We start from the raw sequence: 17466 nt of genomic DNA on the forward strand, positions 1-17466 counted from the left end.
AATTCAAGAAAATTAAATGAACCGACAGAAGAAAGCACTAATGATAAAAAAAAAAAAAATCATGGAGACCGATATGCTCAAGACACAAATCCCCACAACAACTATAAGCAAATCATCAAAGGAAATCATAGCCATGCCACAAGCTCTACTGGAATTCCTGAGAGGAATGAAGCAATAATATTTAAATGATAACATAAGTTAAATTGGAGTTTTAAAGGAAAGGAAAGGAAAGTTCCATAGGGACAAATTAGAAGAAAACACAGTTTAGTATGGAAGTTGTCAAACTTAATTGAATAATAGACCGCCTAAAAATCATATTGGATGAAATCGTATTGGACTCCCTGACTCAGCAAGAAATATTGTAATAAAATATTTAAAAAAAATTAAATCAGAAAATTAAGGTTATCAAAAATTCTATCAAAAGCAACTCACTTAGAAAATGAGTAAAGGACAGGTAATCTGAGAATCACAGACTTAATTCATCTCTTGAAAGAAATTGCAAAAAAAAAAAAAAAAATTCAAGCAATGCCATAGCCAGAGCTTCCAAATTAAAGAAAAAAATATGTCAATCATCTAGAAGAATGAATTCAAGTACATACCAAGGAACCACAATCAAGATCATACAAGACCTAGCAACATCTATCCTAAGTGAGAGGTGATCTTGAAAATTCTAAAAATCAAAATCACCAAAAATAAGTCTACTTTGTAAAGCTGAATATAATAATAATACAAGGTGAAATATAATGGAATAAAGGACTTTCGAGCATTTCTGATATGATCAGAGCTGAGTATATACTCTGAAATACAAACACAAGAATCAAGAGAAATTTAAACAATTGAAAGAGATTATACAATGATCAAGTGTTATATCCTAATATGAGGAGAAGAAAAACATGTGCCTTTCACAACACTAATGTTCTGGTTTCAAGGATCAAAGAAGGAAGACATAAGACAGAAGGCCTGGGAACTGTTTTGTTATATTTTCTATGACTGGACAAATCATCAGTATATCTGTATTTCAGTTTCCTCATCTATAAAATGACACAATTAGTCTCAGTAGCCTCTAAGATCTCTAACAGTTTTATAACCGATCCACTGTTAACCATAAAAGAAAAAAGAAAGGGAATGAAAAGGAAAAATACTTTTTTTTACAAATTTTTTACAAATACAGTAAAAAAAAAGGAAGAAAATGGGAGGAAGAGAATAGATCTTATTCTTACTATCTCACAAAATCAGTGTTAAGGAACACTATACAAACATTTAGAAAGGATTAAGGAGAGCAGACTCCAAATGAACCTTACTTTCATCTGAACCTGATAGAAAGTTGAATGAATATACACACATACTATCATATACATGCACACACAAATAATTTTTTGTAGAAATACACTGAACTTAATGGCAATCAGGTGGGGATAGGAGGATATTCAAGGAGGGATTAATAATAAGCAAAACAAAGAACATTTGAATAGGGGTTAAAAATTTATGGGGCAGGGGCACTCAATAATTGCACAGATTTATTAACCAAAGAACTAATCACAGAAATAACAGAAAAGTTCATTTAAGAAAATTACAACATAAGACAATATACAAGAAGTTTTTAAATGCAGGCAAAACAGTTTGGAGAGGAAAATTTCAAACTCTACATTCATCGACATAAGAAGAAAAAGAACAGATCAACAATCTAGGTATCAACTTAAAAAAAAATCTAGAAAACCAGAAAAAGTAAAACCTTGAATTAAACACCTAAAAACTCTAAAAATTAAAGACTAACAAAAATTAAAGCCAATAAACTAGAAAAAAAAAATAAATGAGATTAGCTTGTCTGGTTTGGTTTTGTTGGGGAAAGTTGACAACGAAATTACCAGGAACAAAAATGAAAAGGCACTATCACAAGAGAAGAAGAAATAAAGAAAATTATGGGATAAGGACTCATTATTTAACAAAAATTGCAGGAACTCTTGAAGAAATAAGGTATGGATCAACATCTCACAACACATACCACTATAAATTCAAAATAGATATATGACCTAAAGATAAAAGGTGACAAAAATAAATTTGAAAAATAAGGAAAATATCTTTTTATAACCAATAACAGGGGAAGAGTTCATAACTAGAAGAAATAGAAAGAATCACAGATGATAAAAGAGAAATTTTTGATTAGAAAAACTTGAAAAGATTTTGCATTAAAATATCAGCATATATTTAGCTATATAAGGAACTGACTCAAAAAACCAATAACAGTCATCCTCTACAAGACAAATGGTTAAATGATACAAACAGGCATTTTTCAAAGGAAGAAACCCAAAAGTTTAACAGCCATATGGGGAGTGAGATAGTCCAAAAAATAGACGAGCAAATGCAAACAACTCTGAAGTTCTACTTCACTCCTATCAGACTGGCAAAGATCACAAAAATAAATATTGTTAGAAGTGATGTCGGAAGATAGCATGCTGGTACATTGTTCCTCAAGTTGTGAATTGTTCTGGGAAGTCATTCAGAACTTCACCCAAAAAAAGTCACTAAACTGCATATCATTTGACTTAATGATAATAGGATTATACAACAGAGAAAAATACCATATTTTCCCTTATATAAATATATAGATGTGTATATATACATATATATCTGAAGAGATTTAAAGCAGGCTTTTTGTTATAGCACAGAACTGGAAACAAAAGAGATGGCCATCAAATGGGGAACAGCTAAACAAATTATGGTATATTTACGTAACAGAATATTATTGTGCTATAAAAAATGATGAAAGGGATGGTTTCAAGAAAAAAGTAGGGTGACATATGAATTGATGTGGCATGAAGTGAATAGAAGCAAGCAAAATCTGTCGAGATAAACAACTTTAAAAACTTAAGAAATCTGATCATAGCAATGACCTGACCAAACATGACTCCAGAGGACTGACAATGAAGTATTCTGTTCATCTCTTAACAGAATTGACTCAAGGTGCAAAATGAGACATACATTTTTTGATCATGTCAAATGTCTGGATCTGCTTTTCTTTTTTGTTGCAAGGATTTGGGAAGGGGCTTGGGGGGCCAGAGTTGGTGATAGTATTTACAAAAAAGAAGAGGAAAATATAGAAAAGGGGTTCATGAGAGCATAGAAAAACAGAAGGAAGTTCACAAGGAAACACAAATAGGACAGCTTTAAAAATAATGTTGAGGGGGCAGCTGGGTGGCTCAATGGATTGAGAGCCAAACCTAGAGATGGGAGGTCCTAGGTTCAAATCTGGCCTCAGACACGTCCCAGCTGTGTGACCCTGGGCAAGTCACTTGACCCCCATTACCTAGCCCTTACCACTCTTCTGCCTTGGAGCCAATACACAGTATTGACTCCAAGATGGAAGGTAAGGGTTTTAAAAATAATAATAATGTTGAATTGATTATAGGTACTTTTTTAAAAACAGGCTATATAATGACAGAGATATGTGCAGTCTCAAGGAACAGACAGAAAGGAAAAAAAGATAATGCAGGAGGGAAGTCATAGCAAAACTTTCCTAACTTAAGAAATGGTATTGGGAGGTAGAGGGAGAAAGATTATGTCTAGGCTTTAGAAAAATTATATTGGGGCAGATAAGTGGTTCTGACAGTCAGGTCCAGAAATGGGAAGTCCAGGATTCAAATCTGACTTCAGACACATTCTAGTTGTGAGATCCTGAGCAAGTCTCTTAACTACCATTGACCAGCTTTTATTGTTCTTCTGCCTTGGAACCAATACTTAGTATGGATTCTAAGACAGGGAAGAAGGGAAGGAAGGAAGGTGGGAAAGAAGGAGGGAAGGAGGGAAGGAAGGAGAGAGGGAAGAAGGGAGGGAGGAAAAGAAGGAAGGAGGGAGGGAAGCAGAAACCGTGGATAGAATCCTGGGGTTGGAATCAAGGAAGAACTTGTTTTGTGTCCTGTCTTAGATATTTACTAGCTATGGGACCCTGAGTAAGTGACTTAACATACTTGTGCCTTGGTTTCCTTATCTGTAAAACAAGGAAGTTGGATTGATTTGCCTCTAAGATCCCTTTAAACTCCAAATAGCTCCAGATCTATAATTCTGTGAATATAATATAGAGTCTTCTCTATTATTAACCAACATTAGTCATCCAAATTGAGGCTTTGCTTGGACAAAGAACCCAGTGCTTCCCAAGGATGCCCATTCCACTTTTAGACTTCTTAATTTTTAGGAAGTTTTTCTTCATGTCAAGATATAATTTGTTTCTTCCACCCAATCCTCCTAGGTTTCTGTCTATGGTTAATCAAAACAAATCTAATGCCTGTTTATCACAACAGCCTTTCAAAAGCTTAAGGACAGCTATCATGTCTTCATTAAGCCTTTTGTTTTTCTCCCCTCACAGAGCTTTCAATTCATGGATGATATTTTGTTTTGTTTAGTTAAATTTTATCCTTGAGGCAATAGGGTGTTGCTAAAGTTTTTCAAGTAAAAGAATGGCCTAGTCCAATCTGCTAGCTAGGAATATCAATTTGGCAACCGTGCAAGGGAATGTAATGAAAGAGGAAGAAACCAGAAGCAGAGAGACCAATTAGGAAGTTGTTTCAGTAGTTCAGGACTGAGGTGATGAAGATATGAATAAATGTGGTTGTCATGTGAATAGGGAAAGAGAACAGATGCATGAGATGTTTTGGAGGTAGACCTGAAAACACTAGACAATGGGCTGAATATGGAGGGAGAGAATAACGCAAGGCAAAGAAAAGAGTCATGTTCCAAGGTTGGGAACTTTAATGACTAGAAAAATGGTGGCCTTAACAGAAAGGGAACATTTGAAGAGAGATTCGCATTTGGAAGGAAAGAAAATGAGTCATTTTATATACATTGAGCTTAAAATGCTGATAGGATGTCTAGGTAAAATTGGTGATATAGAATTGGAGAAGATATACAGATTATGGGAAATGATGACAATGGAACCCACTGAAGCTGCTAAGATTGGTAAGACAAGCTTATAAAAAAAGAAAAGAAGGGCCACCCACATTTCAAAGGAGTGGAGATCTGTTCAGGCAGAGGGAATTTCCACACCAAAGAAAATTCTCATCTTTGAAACACTGAAGCATAATAAATGCCAAGAAGATTTCTACTAAAAATTACCCTCCAAAAATGCTATTTACAAAAGTAATAATTTTAAAAGGTTTCAATTTGCCACTGGATTTGTATAAGACAAATTCTAATAGTTTTTTGAGAAATAAAGAAAGAACTGAATAATTGGAGGTGAATCTTTTAAATGCAGCCAAGACAGTGGCTTATCTAAATTGGAAATATTGATCAAATTCATTACAGATTTATTGCAAAATCAATCCAAACATCAATAGATTATTTTTTGCACTAGATTAAAGATGTGCATATGAGAGGGAAACAAGCAAAAATATCAAGCAAAATTATAATAGAGTTTGCCAAATCAAACTTCAAAACTTTCTATAAAAAGAAGTGGAACAAGATAAAGCTGAAGGAGTGAAATATTTTTAAGCACTTACTATATGTAAAGCACTGTGTTAAATGTAAGTGATACAAACAGAAAAGTAATACCACTGTGCCTGCCCTCAAGAAGCTAGTATTCTAATGTGAGGAGACAGTACATATGGAAGATTTTGGCTACAAGTCAGATGGAAAAGTCCAATGACCCTTAAATTGTAGCAGCAAAGCAGATGTTAATAACTCTCCTTTAATTTTCTTTTCACTGACAAAATTTTAGATGTTTCTGATGTTGAGCCAGTTAACAATACCAAAGAGGTTGGAGGCAAGAATTTTCTCTTTTGGGTGTTCAATAGTTACAACTGTAGCAGTAGCACTCAGAGGAGCAGTTGCCAGGCTATATCTCCACTGTTTCCAGGGTTATCTACAGGCACTGGGCTAAAAGTATTGTCATTCCAAAGGCTCTTGGGTAAAGGGTCCTGAACTGTCTCCATCAAGGTCTGAGGGGAGATGGTGGTCAAGATGGTAGTGGTAGTTTGACTTGTGTAGCACTGACTGTCTCATCTCATCTCTCTCTCTCTCTCTCTCTCTCTCTCTCTCTCTCTCTCTCTCTCTCTCTCTCTCTCTCTCTCTATCATTGCTTCATATTTCAGAAATATAGCCAAATGTGAAAGCAGATCTACATTTGATAATCCAAAGGACAGTAAACATCAGAGGGAGAAATCTTTATGTGATAAAAATTACTGGGAAAATTGGATAGGAATTTTTATCAACTATAAACCTAGATTACTATCTTCCTTATCACCCAGAATAATATTCTCAGTGTCATCCTGGGCTTCTCACTCTCTCTCTCATCCCTGTATCCAATCAGTTCCCTAGTACAGTCAAAGCATCACTTCTATAAGGTCCATCTTTCCTCTCATGCTTTCACTACCCTGATTCAGGTCTTCATCACTTTACAGCTGGTCTGCTAAATGACTGCTGATTGGCATCCCTACCTCCATTCTCTCCCTGTTCCCAGTCCATCTTCCACTCAGCTGTCAAACTGATCTTCTTAGAGTACAAATTAAGTATATAAAATTCTCTGTATGACTTTTAAAGACTTTCATAACAAGCTATTTCTGCCTCTTCAGTCTTCCTCTCTTCTACATGCTCTGTGATCTAGTGACACCAGTTCCCTCACTTTTCCTTGATATCCAAGATAATCTGAATCCCCATTCTGTGAATTTTTATTGGCTGTCCTCAAGAACTGGAATTCTCTGCCTCCACAACCTGGTTTCCCTGTCTTCCTTTGAGACCTAGCTAAATCCTATCTTTTCAAGAAGCCTTTCCCAATCTGCATTAATCGTTAGTGGCCTTTCCTCTTGGATTTATCCTGCATGCCTCCTATTTGTACATAACACATATTCTCTCCACTATTAGACTGTGAGTGTTTTGAGGGCAGCAAAGATTGATTTTTGCCATTTTTTATCCCCACCATTTAGCATAGTGCTTGATTGACCTTTCCCTGAATTTTAGACAGTTGGCTGTGACTCCTCCTTTGGTTCTACCCCTTTATTGGTACAGATTTAGAGCTGGAAGGGATCTTATGAGTCATCTAATCCAAACCCCTCATATTACAGATGAGGGATCTAAGATACAGCCCAGAAGGTTTAGTTTAGCCATTTGTCCAAGCCCAAACAAGTAGTGAGTGGAGAGGAGGTTTGAAATTTAAGTCCAAATCTGGTGCTTTCCATATCACATGTTGTTGCTGCTCTCCTCTATCTAGCGCATAAAGATTTTTATGGATCAGATCCAAGAGATCATAACCTCCATTCTACTTTGGGAAACTAAATCACTTCATCCCATTCTGAAATGCATGTTCTAGTTACTCAGATACCCATTTGCAAGTTAAATGAACATTTTAAGTGGAGTAAGAAAAAAAAAAGGAAAAAAAAACATACTACAAGAGAAGGAATTCCTGGGTTTTTCCTGCCTTTCTAGACCTCCATATCCATGAGTCTGAGATGCACTCATAATGGCCTCCTTGCATTTCTGAATACAGCCCACCTCCTCTCTCCGTATTTTTCCATGATCTCTCTCCCCTCCTCCACATCTCAGAACATCTGGTTTCCTTCATAACTCAGCCCATGAGCTTATTTCCACTACTAATACACTTCTCGCCCCCCAAAAAAGACAAAACAAAACTACCTTGTATACATATTAAATCACCCTAGAAGCTGTCTCTACTCACATTAGAAATGTGAGCTTCTTCCTCTGATTGGTTGATTTTTCCCAGAATCCTCCATTTGAAGGAGACCCCAGTGTGCCATATTATCTTTCCTCCCCAGGTTATTCTACTGACTCACCAGACTTTCCCTATCATGCTCCTATTCTATGTCTCTTCACCACCCCTCATTCTTTTCTGTTCTTTAAGTTTTGTCTTCCCAGTTCTTCTAGACAGGGATTGTCCTTCTGTTTTTATCTACAGAATGCTTAACACAACTTAAGTTTTTAATAAATTCCTGTTGATGTCATATTCTACATACACTCATATGTACATGTTGTTGCCCCCCACTCAAAAGTAAGATCTTTGTGGGAGGTTGGGAAAAGTATTATTTCACTTTTTCTCATCATCCCAACAATGCTGATGGAGAGCACTGTGAGATTTAGGGCAGGAACAGACCTTTGGAAGCATCTATTCCATCGGCTTTGTTTTTATAAAGGAGATAACTGAAACTAAGAAAAGTTAAGATTCCTTCCCATAGTGCCATAGGGAGTATGTTTAAGAGCTAGAAGATGATGAACCTGGGTCTTCTGAGTCTGGATCCGGTGTTCTTTCCATTACATAATGTTGCATTTGACTACCCATACTTCTCCCTGGCTCTACCGCTGCTCCCAACTCTGTACCAACTGTTCAAAACTCAGCCCAATGCCTTCTCTGAAGTGTGCCTCAATTATTTCATCCTAAAACAAGCTCTGTTTCAAACTACCTTGATTGTGACAGCTTTATAAACAGAAATGGAGATGGGGCCAGGAGGGGAATAGGAGTCTAATAGACCCACTTTTTCACACAAATATACATTGATTATTTTTTGCTTTTTCATCATTTTATTTGTCTAGTTTATTTGTCCAATGAGATCAAAACCTCTTTTGAGACCACAGATATTTAACATTTAAACTCTGCACAGTGCCAAAACAGAATCAAGCACAGGCACACAGTAGGTGATCTATGATTTCATGATCAATAGATTCTAGTTAAATTGAATTGAATTCTGTTTGAAGTAGCTACTTTGATCAGCAATAATTTTTTTTTGAAATTTTAAGATTTAAAGGAAATAGAACATGCCCCCTTTATTAACAGGCAAACAAAATTAGAATATGAAAAGAAATATATATGCACATATATTTGTTCTCATTTCTAAACTAGCTTAGGAAAATTCATGCACATAAAAAAATGTAAACCACAAAATAAATTACACATTTGGTTTATAAGAAGTCTCTGAATAAGGTTCTTGTGCCTGGAAAGCAGCAAAAAAAAAAAAAAAGGCATATTGTTCACAGGGGAAAATGTATTTAAGATAGAGTACTAAGTTTGAGAATGACTTGAGAGCCACTGAATGGTCTTTTTTGTATTGTGTTATATTTGTGTTAGGAAAGCGAATGGAAGAAATTTTTCGTTTCGTTCCCCTGCACCCCATACCAGGAATATGAATGAGACAAAAAGACCATGCCCTTTAGAAAACATTTTTACTACTTATAATGTTTGGACCCATCTAAAGTTCCTTCTTTCCCTATTTTTCTGCCTCCTACTCTCTGATATAATTCTTCTTTTTAACCAATCCTTTCTTCACTTTCTTCCCTCATTCCTGTCTTTTTTTCTACACACACACACACACACACACACACACACACACACACACACACACATAAAGCCTTAGTTGTTTTTAGGAATACCTCGTGTTCAAAGCATGAAACTACCTCCCTTGAGAAGGCCACTGATGGTGATTCCACTAATCCACCAAGGCAATGAGCTAGCTGCTCTCTACAATGCAAGACAAAGCAGAGGATTTCTTTCCGCTTCATCTCTCCCCCAACCCATAAAAAGTCAAGAAAACAAATGAAGAGAAGTAAATAATAGGAATGGAAAACCACAACAAAGATATTAAAGGCTGATCTCTAAAATCTCAGAGAAAATAGAAAAAAAAAATTTTTATAATAACGCTAAGAGAAAGGGAGTCCATGTCACATCACATTTGAAATCTGACTCCCATCATTACCTGGGTTTGGATAAGGGTCTCACTTTGAGGATTTCTGACTCAAAATCTCACATGGGATAAATCCTTCCACTTCTAGTGGTTCTGTTTCTCATTTAAAACATTAAGTCTTCCTTAGTTCCACAACTCAGCTAAGTCACAGGATAAGGAAAGAGATGAAGATTCTTAACCTAAAAGCAAGGAAGATGTTGCCAATTCCTTTACCATTTGGGATATTAACAAGTTTAACATGGTTCAGCAACTATCCTAAGTGTTATATCAACTATTATGACACAAACCAAGGGTGTTGAAATGTAAAGATATGTGTTCTCTGAGAGGAAAGGGGTGACAATTTGAAGGGTTGATTTTTTTAACATGAAGAATAAATATACAAGAATTCAGAACAGATTCTCAACCAACAATTATGTATAATAATAAATTTCATAGTTAAAAGAGTGTTTGTACTTTTGTAATTCTCTTTCAGGGAACTAATTTGGACTCATTTTTTTAAGAATGTGGGAAATGCTAGTACTTAAAAGAAAAATACATAAAGAAAAAATATATTTACATGCAAAAGATACTTATTCATTAGAGACGGTCCATTGATTATAATGCCATGTGAAATATGAATCAGGGGAACCCCAAAATGTATGTTCATCAAGGGTGCTTGATACCATCATGGAAGATATCCAACACAAAATTCAAAGGGAAGAGAAATTTCCTTTATTTAATAAGATCCTGAGTGATACTCCTGTTTGAGCTGATTTTATCAAGCTCCAGAAATCTGTAAAACCTCCTAGATGAGTTTCACAATTATTCAAGAGTTCAGCCTAAGTATCCACAAAAGAAAAACAGAATGGATGAATGCCTATTGTCCTGAACAGAGGCATCAAACTGGGTGGGGAGTGGGAAGGGAGGATATATAAGGATCTAGGTGAGCCTTAGAAAATTTAGACTTAGAAAACCTCATATCAACATTATTTATGTTCTTTTGTATTTTTATTTATTTTGTTAAATATTTTCTGATTAAACTTTAATTTAGTTTGACCCACAAACCACAAGTTAGACGCTTCTGGTCTAGCCATGTGTTATATAGCTATTCGCCCTGCAATCACAAGAGATCTAGAAGACAAACCCTAGAAAACTGGTTGGACTCTTGTGGAGGATTTATGAGAAGATATTAAAAAATCAATAAACATGTATTTGTTAACTACCTACTATATATGTGTCAGGAACTATACAAGTGCAAAGAACAAAATAATCCCAACTCACAAAGAGCTTACCTTATAATAGAGAAGATGATAAATAGATATTTAAATATGTGTGTAAAAATATAAATATAAGGACAGATAGGTGGCTCGGTGGATTGAGAACAGGTCTGGAGATAGGAGGTCTTGGTTCAAATCTGACCTCAGACATTTCCTAGCTGTGTAACCTTGGGTGACAACCCCCTTGCCTAGTCCCTACCACTCATCAGCCTTAGAACCAATACATAGTATGGATTCTTAAAAGGAAGGTAAGGATATAAAATAAATAAATACAAAGTGAACAAATACAAATATATAAAAAGTAATTAAATACCACCAGGGCACTACCAATTGGAGGAATCAAGAAAGACTTCCCAAACAAGGTGGGGTATAAGTTGCATCTTAAAGGAGAAAAGGGACTCTTTGATGTGGAAGTAAGGATAAATTGTATTCTAGGCATAGAGGATGGCCAATGAAAAAGCACAAAAATGAAAAATGGCATCCCAGTGAAGTGGAGAGAAAAGCTTGTCTGGGTTATGAGTGCAGGAGGAAGAGCAATGTCCAATGCGTCTGGCAAGATGAACTAAAGCCAGTAGCATATGGCTTTAAAAACTAAACTGAAAAGTTTCTATTTGATTATAGAACAATAGGTAGCCACTGGAGTTGGCGGAGTAGAGGAATCACAACAGACATGTACTTAGGGAGAGTTTCTTGGCAGCAATGTGAGGGATGGACTGGAATGAGGAGAGGAAGGCAGGGAGAACAATTAGAAGGAAGTTTTAATGGCCTAAAAGAATGGTGATGAAAGTCTGTGTTTAGTAGAAAAAAGGGGACAGATATAAGAGCTACTGTGAAGTTAGAAACAACAAGCTCTGGCCTCTGATTGGATAGGTGTGTGAAGGAGAGTGAAGAGTTCAGGATACTGCCTGATTACATTATGGGAGTCTGGAAGTATGGGGATGCCTTTGGTAGAAATAGGGAAGTTTAGAAAAAGTGAGGGTTTAAGAGGGAAAGGAAATGAGTTCAACTGGAGACACATTGAGTATAAGATGCCTCCAGGACATCTGATTTGAAATGTCCAATAGGCAATTAGTGACAAAGTACTGAAACTTAGGGGAGAGATTGAGCCTGGATATAAGTGTCATCTAAAAAAAGAGATGATAGTTAAACCTATGGGAGCTAATGAGATTACCAAGAAAGCATCTTTAAATCGGAAAACAAGAGGGTTAAGGACAGAACCTTATGAAGCACCCACATTTGCCAGCCATGATATGAATGATGAGCCAGCAAAGGAAACCAAGAAGGATTGGGCAGGAAGGAGAAGAATCAAGAGAGAATGATGTCATGAAAACCTAGAAAGGAGAGAGTATCCAGGAGGAGAGGGTTGTTAACAGTGTCAAATGCAACAGATAAGACAAGAAAAATAAGGACTGGAAAAAGATCATCAAAATTGATCATTAAGAAAAAAAGAGTCACACAGGATAAAAAAGTAGAAATGGATTGAAACCAGCATCACTAGAGTGAAGGGCCACATTGTTAAGCACACAGAATCATTTAAGTTGCTCACAAATCTCTTTTTAAGTGAAAATCGTTTAGATCAATATTTTTTTCTTTATCTTTCTTAAAATTTGCTCAGTAGATGAGTGAATGCTTCTAATAATGATTTATGAGACTTAAGGTATGTTTCTTCAACTTGGACAAATAAATTATTTCTTAAAAATCCTTGTACCTTCTTCAGCATGGGTATGTATTTTGTTTCCATTTAAATAACAAAAGAAAATGGAAAATAAATAAAAATTCTTTCTGGCTTAGTTAACGACTCTAAGACAGAAGGGCAAGGGCTAGGCAAATGGGGTTAAGTGACTTGCCCAGAATCACCCAACTAGCAAATGTTTAAGGCCAGATTAAAACCCACAACCAGGGGGCAGCTGGGTAGCTCAGTGGATTGAGAGCCAGGCCTAAAGATGGGAGGTCCTAGGTTCAAATCTGACCTCAGACACTTCCCAGCTGTGTGACCCTGGGCAAGTCACTTGACCCCCGTTGCTTATCCTTACCATTCTTCTGTGTTGGAGCCAAAACACAGTATTGACTCCAAGACAGAAGGTAAGGGTTTAAAAAAAAAAACCCACGTCCTCCTGACTCCAAGCCTGGTGCTCTAAACACTGTGCCACCTAGATGCCCCAACAAATTAATTCTTGATGAATTTTACCTTTTGTAAGATTATCAAGAACATTCTCTTGCTGGATTTGATTCAGAGACTCCTTTATGCTTACTGTGCTTTGGAAAAGATGCTTTTTCCTTTAAAGAACTGAAGAATCTTATGAATTATTTTCTCTATTCAAGTATCCTATCTACATTACTTAACAGAGTTTTAGAGTTTAGAGCTTCGGTGTGAATTCTTTCAGTGATCTGTCTACCACTCAGGACTCCATTAAATAAGGAACTCGCTATTTCATTAATGGAAATAATTTGTGGCAGTGGGAAGAGCAATGGCCCTGAACAGTTTTCTGTTCAAATCCTACCTCTTTGTGCAAAACACAGTTTCCAGTTTCTTCCTCTGTAAAATGAATGAGCTGAACTAAATGGCCTTTGAGTCCCTTCTAGCTCTAGATACAGGACTGTGAGTAGACCATTCTTGTTCTGTACATTCCTAATTATTAGGAAGTTCTTCTTCCCTTCCTGTAAATTCTACCCATTTCTGCAACTTTTTTTGGAGCACCAAAAAAGCCAATCCAATCCTCTTCCATACAATAGTCTTCCAAATATCTATAGAGAACTTTTGTATCTCTCCACAATTCTCTCATTTCCATGGTAAACATCCCCAGTTCCCTCATCTAGTTGTCATATGATAATGGCTTTGAGTCTCTCACTCTTCTGTTCACCTTCTTTCTTATTAAATGTCATTGTGTCTTATCAATATGCTTCTTAAAATATAATTATCTGGCCTCAAACGCTTCCTAGCTATGTGGCCCTGGGCAAGTCACTTAATCCCAATATATACAATATTGATTCTAAGACAGAAGATAAGGGTTTCAAAAGAAAACATAATGATCAAAAGTGAATGCAACAATTCAGGTACAGTGTAACCAGGCCAGAGTCTGGTAGAACTATTACCTCTCTCATTCTGGATGTGCATCTTTTGTTAATGGTATCTAAAATAATATTCACTACTGTTGCCTCATACTGGACCAACTAAACCCCTACCTCTTTTTAACTACAGACCCATATCTCCATTGTTCTTCCTTTCTGGGTTTTTTGAACCTAAGGACAAGACATTATATTTGTCCTTCTTAAATTTGATCTTGCTCTCTTCAGTTTGTATTTTCAAGATGTCAGTCAAAATTCTCTCAGATCTAAGTTTAACTCATCCAATATAACCCTCCCAGTTATATGTCATCTGCAATTTGATCAGCATTCAACTTATGTCTTCATCCCATATGTTGGTACAAATCTTTAACAGGACAGAGATTAGAAGAAAGGCCTAAGGAATGCCCCTATAGCACTTCCTCTAAGTTGTCCTGATTCATAAAATGACATTCTCTGAGTTAAGTTGATCAACAATCTACAAAACCACCTAACTGGGCTATCGTGGTCTGGAAAACACAGATAATTGGCACACATATCTAGGGATGTGCTGGTAAGTTTTTAACATCCAGTTCTCAAAAAAATGTATATAAATAAACTTTTAAATTTAATCTGTATTGTTAACATTTCCTCCATAACTTTCTTAGTTCTAGACAATCAAGAAAAAATAAATGAGGCCCTGACTTGTAATGTTTACTGATTTCCAAGGTATTCACACTAAAAATTTAGCCATAGGTTCTGGTAAGGAACCAGGACAAGATGACTCTTATGTGCTTTACATATGCCAATTGGTTTTCTCACCTAGAAATTTCACCTAAGAACTCTGCCAACCTTTTTGACAACTTAGCGATTTTGTCATGACTCATGAACTTCAAAATTATTTCCATTTTCTAAAAAAGAAAAATTTTACTCTTAAGACAATGCAAGATTACTGCACAAACTGATAGGATTACAGGGTATTAGGTTAAGCACTGCCCCATGCAGATTCTCTGTATTCACACATTCAAGTTTACTTACTTGAACAAAGGAGTCCCACAAACAACACATTTATACATTCCCCGATCTTTATGACTTGTGTATTTTCCTTCAAAGGCACTAAGAAAAAAACACATGCAAAAAAAAGAACATTGGAAAGACAAATAAGGTAATATTTTTCTCATAAATTCATAGAGCAATTTTCCCTAGAGAAACTCTTTCAAGATGCATAAAGATCAACTCATTCCAAAATGAAGAATTAATAGCATCAAAACTGGTATTTTAATTTATCTTAGAAGAGAGTAGAAGCAAAAACTCTTCAAAAGAGTCTAGGTTTGGAGTCAAATTCTCCAAGTTAACTTTAACTCACAGAAATAACTTTTCCCTTTTAAAAAAAATAGCCTTTTTTTTTTTTCCAAATGGCTCTACTTTAGATTGAACATTGTCTTAACCAACAGTAAGGTTTTGGTGTCTCTCAAGTGTCCTCTCCAGGAGTATCTGTCAGAAAATGAAGCTGGGGCCAAGACTCTACATTGGAAGAGCCTTAGTTTTTGGTTTGAGGAGGAATATTGCAGCTTTAAGGGAATATTTTTCTAAGTTAACAATCTTAAAGGCTAGGAGGTCATTCAGTTAATACAAATCAGCTGTGCTAGCCCAACAAAAAGTCTATGTGTGCTACAGCTTGTTTTTATTATACTTTTACCCTCTTTATGAGGTCCAATTTTTTTTATAAACAGAATTTTTAAGAATGACCTAATCTCTGGTTGTTTGTGGGCATTAAATCATTTGCTAGTCATGTACACAACAGCCATGATCTGGGTAGAACTCCTGAAGTGGAGACCAAGGTCCACTGCCAGCTAATTTGGGTGGCAGAATGGACTTTGCCAGAGAGTCAACATTTGGTCAATTCAGTAAATAGTATATACTGTGACAGGAAGAGAGTTGTTGCCTATTAACGAGTACCCCATGTGTGGTAAAGAGCCCTTTCAGGTCCTGAATGGAAACAAGCAGTTACATCATTAATAAATCTGGATCAGAGGTAAGTGAGGGCCTTGTGCCAAGCTCCATGGTATAAATTAGACAACAAAATGGTTAGACCTTGGCAAGTTTACCTTTGAGCTGGAATCAGCTGAGAGAGACCTTATTCACTAACAACAGTCTTGAAAGTGAACACATTCTTTTTTTCAGGATGTAGGGCGAACTTCCAAGGACTAAAGCCATGTGAGGGCAGTTATTGAAAATTTTTGACATTCCAACCACAAATGAGCCAATAAATACTTTCTCCACATGTGCTTCAAAAAGAAATTGGAGTGGGGTGGAAAGGAACTAAATTATGCTACTTTCTTTTTGCAGCCAAAATGTCTCTACTCACAATGGCCACCTTCAAAATTTCATCATCCTGGTGAGGGGCTGTTGTTCTTCGAGCTCTTGCTCAGCGGGCTGTGTTCCTCTCTTCCTCTCCCACTGCCCCCCCCCAAGTAAAGCCCCCTCTAAACTACTCTAACTTCTACCCATTTCATAGTAAATGAAAGGCAAGACCTTAACAAAAGGGCTGGGACTTTAGGGGGAAGATGTCCTCTTCGTTAGCCTGGGGGGGCGCTACAGACCACCGACATCTCCGGCACCATTTCTGTCCTTTCCGTGATATTAATTTGTAGTCGGATTCTTGAAAACAGTTGGTGAGGAAGATGAGGAAAAGAGGAGTCGGGGAGGGATGGGAAGGGGAGAGCCCCAAAGAAGGAGTCTGACTATTGCCTAATGGTTTTCCCCTCCCCTCCCCTCCCGTCAGCCTCACCTCTCCGTTCCTTTCTCCTGGGTGACGTGATACTGCAGAGGTGTCAGTCGCTTCCTCAGTTCCTGCTGGGAAAAGACCACCTTACAGTTCTTCCTATCCCTACATGACCCTAGAAAAAAGAGAGGAGAAGGCCTTTTTAGGTTCAATCCTGAATAATTGCTTTGGCCAGCGGCCACCGCAAAGCTTCTGCATTTGCTTGTCAATGGCCAGACGGGTCCCTAATGCACTAGAATGGTGCAGCTGAGCTCCAGTCAACAAGTACAAGTTGGAAAAGAATGGTGCTCCAGAGCCGGGTGATTCCACTGGAGCAGTGACCAAGGGCGTCAGCCAGAGCCTACTGTATGGGATACCATTTTTTTTTTTTGAGACAGCGTTTCATTTGATGGCAGTGGTTACTCTCCTGAACCCTACCCCCCCCCACCCGCCATTAAAAAAAAACAAACTACTCTTGAAAACGTTTTTAAACAATATATCTGTATATATGTGTATATACACAGGGCAACGGGCATATATGATCAGACTTCGGGAAGTTGTGACTTGCCTGTGGCAAGTCTCTGCACTCAAGGAGTATCAGGGATAGGATTTGAACCCAGGTCCTCTGACTCCACAACCAGTGTTCTTTCCATTTTACAATTTGCTGCCTAGCAAATTAAACCTCCCACCTGGCAGGCAGAGATTTTACAACCTTGTAGTATGGCTTGAA

The 17466-nt window shown here is 36.9% G+C and overlaps 1 protein-coding gene across 1 annotated transcript in view; it reads right to left on the reverse strand.

The window, feature by feature from the left end:
* MSRB3 (methionine sulfoxide reductase B3) overlaps positions 1–17466 on the reverse strand; it is a 186499-nt gene that overhangs the window by 120584 nt on the left and 48449 nt on the right. Inside the window, exons 2-3 of the mRNA XM_044679209.1 lie at positions 16764–16872; positions 15011–15088 (exon numbers count right to left, since the gene is read on the reverse strand). Coding sequence (XP_044535144.1) covers positions 15011–15088; positions 16764–16872 — 187 coding nt within the window. The remainder of the gene's footprint in view (positions 1–15010; positions 15089–16763; positions 16873–17466) is intronic.

The sequence above is a fragment of the Gracilinanus agilis genome, chromosome 5, assembly GCF_016433145.1.
Source record: "Gracilinanus agilis isolate LMUSP501 chromosome 5, AgileGrace, whole genome shotgun sequence".
Lineage (NCBI taxonomy): Eukaryota > Metazoa > Chordata > Mammalia > Didelphimorphia > Didelphidae > Gracilinanus > Gracilinanus agilis.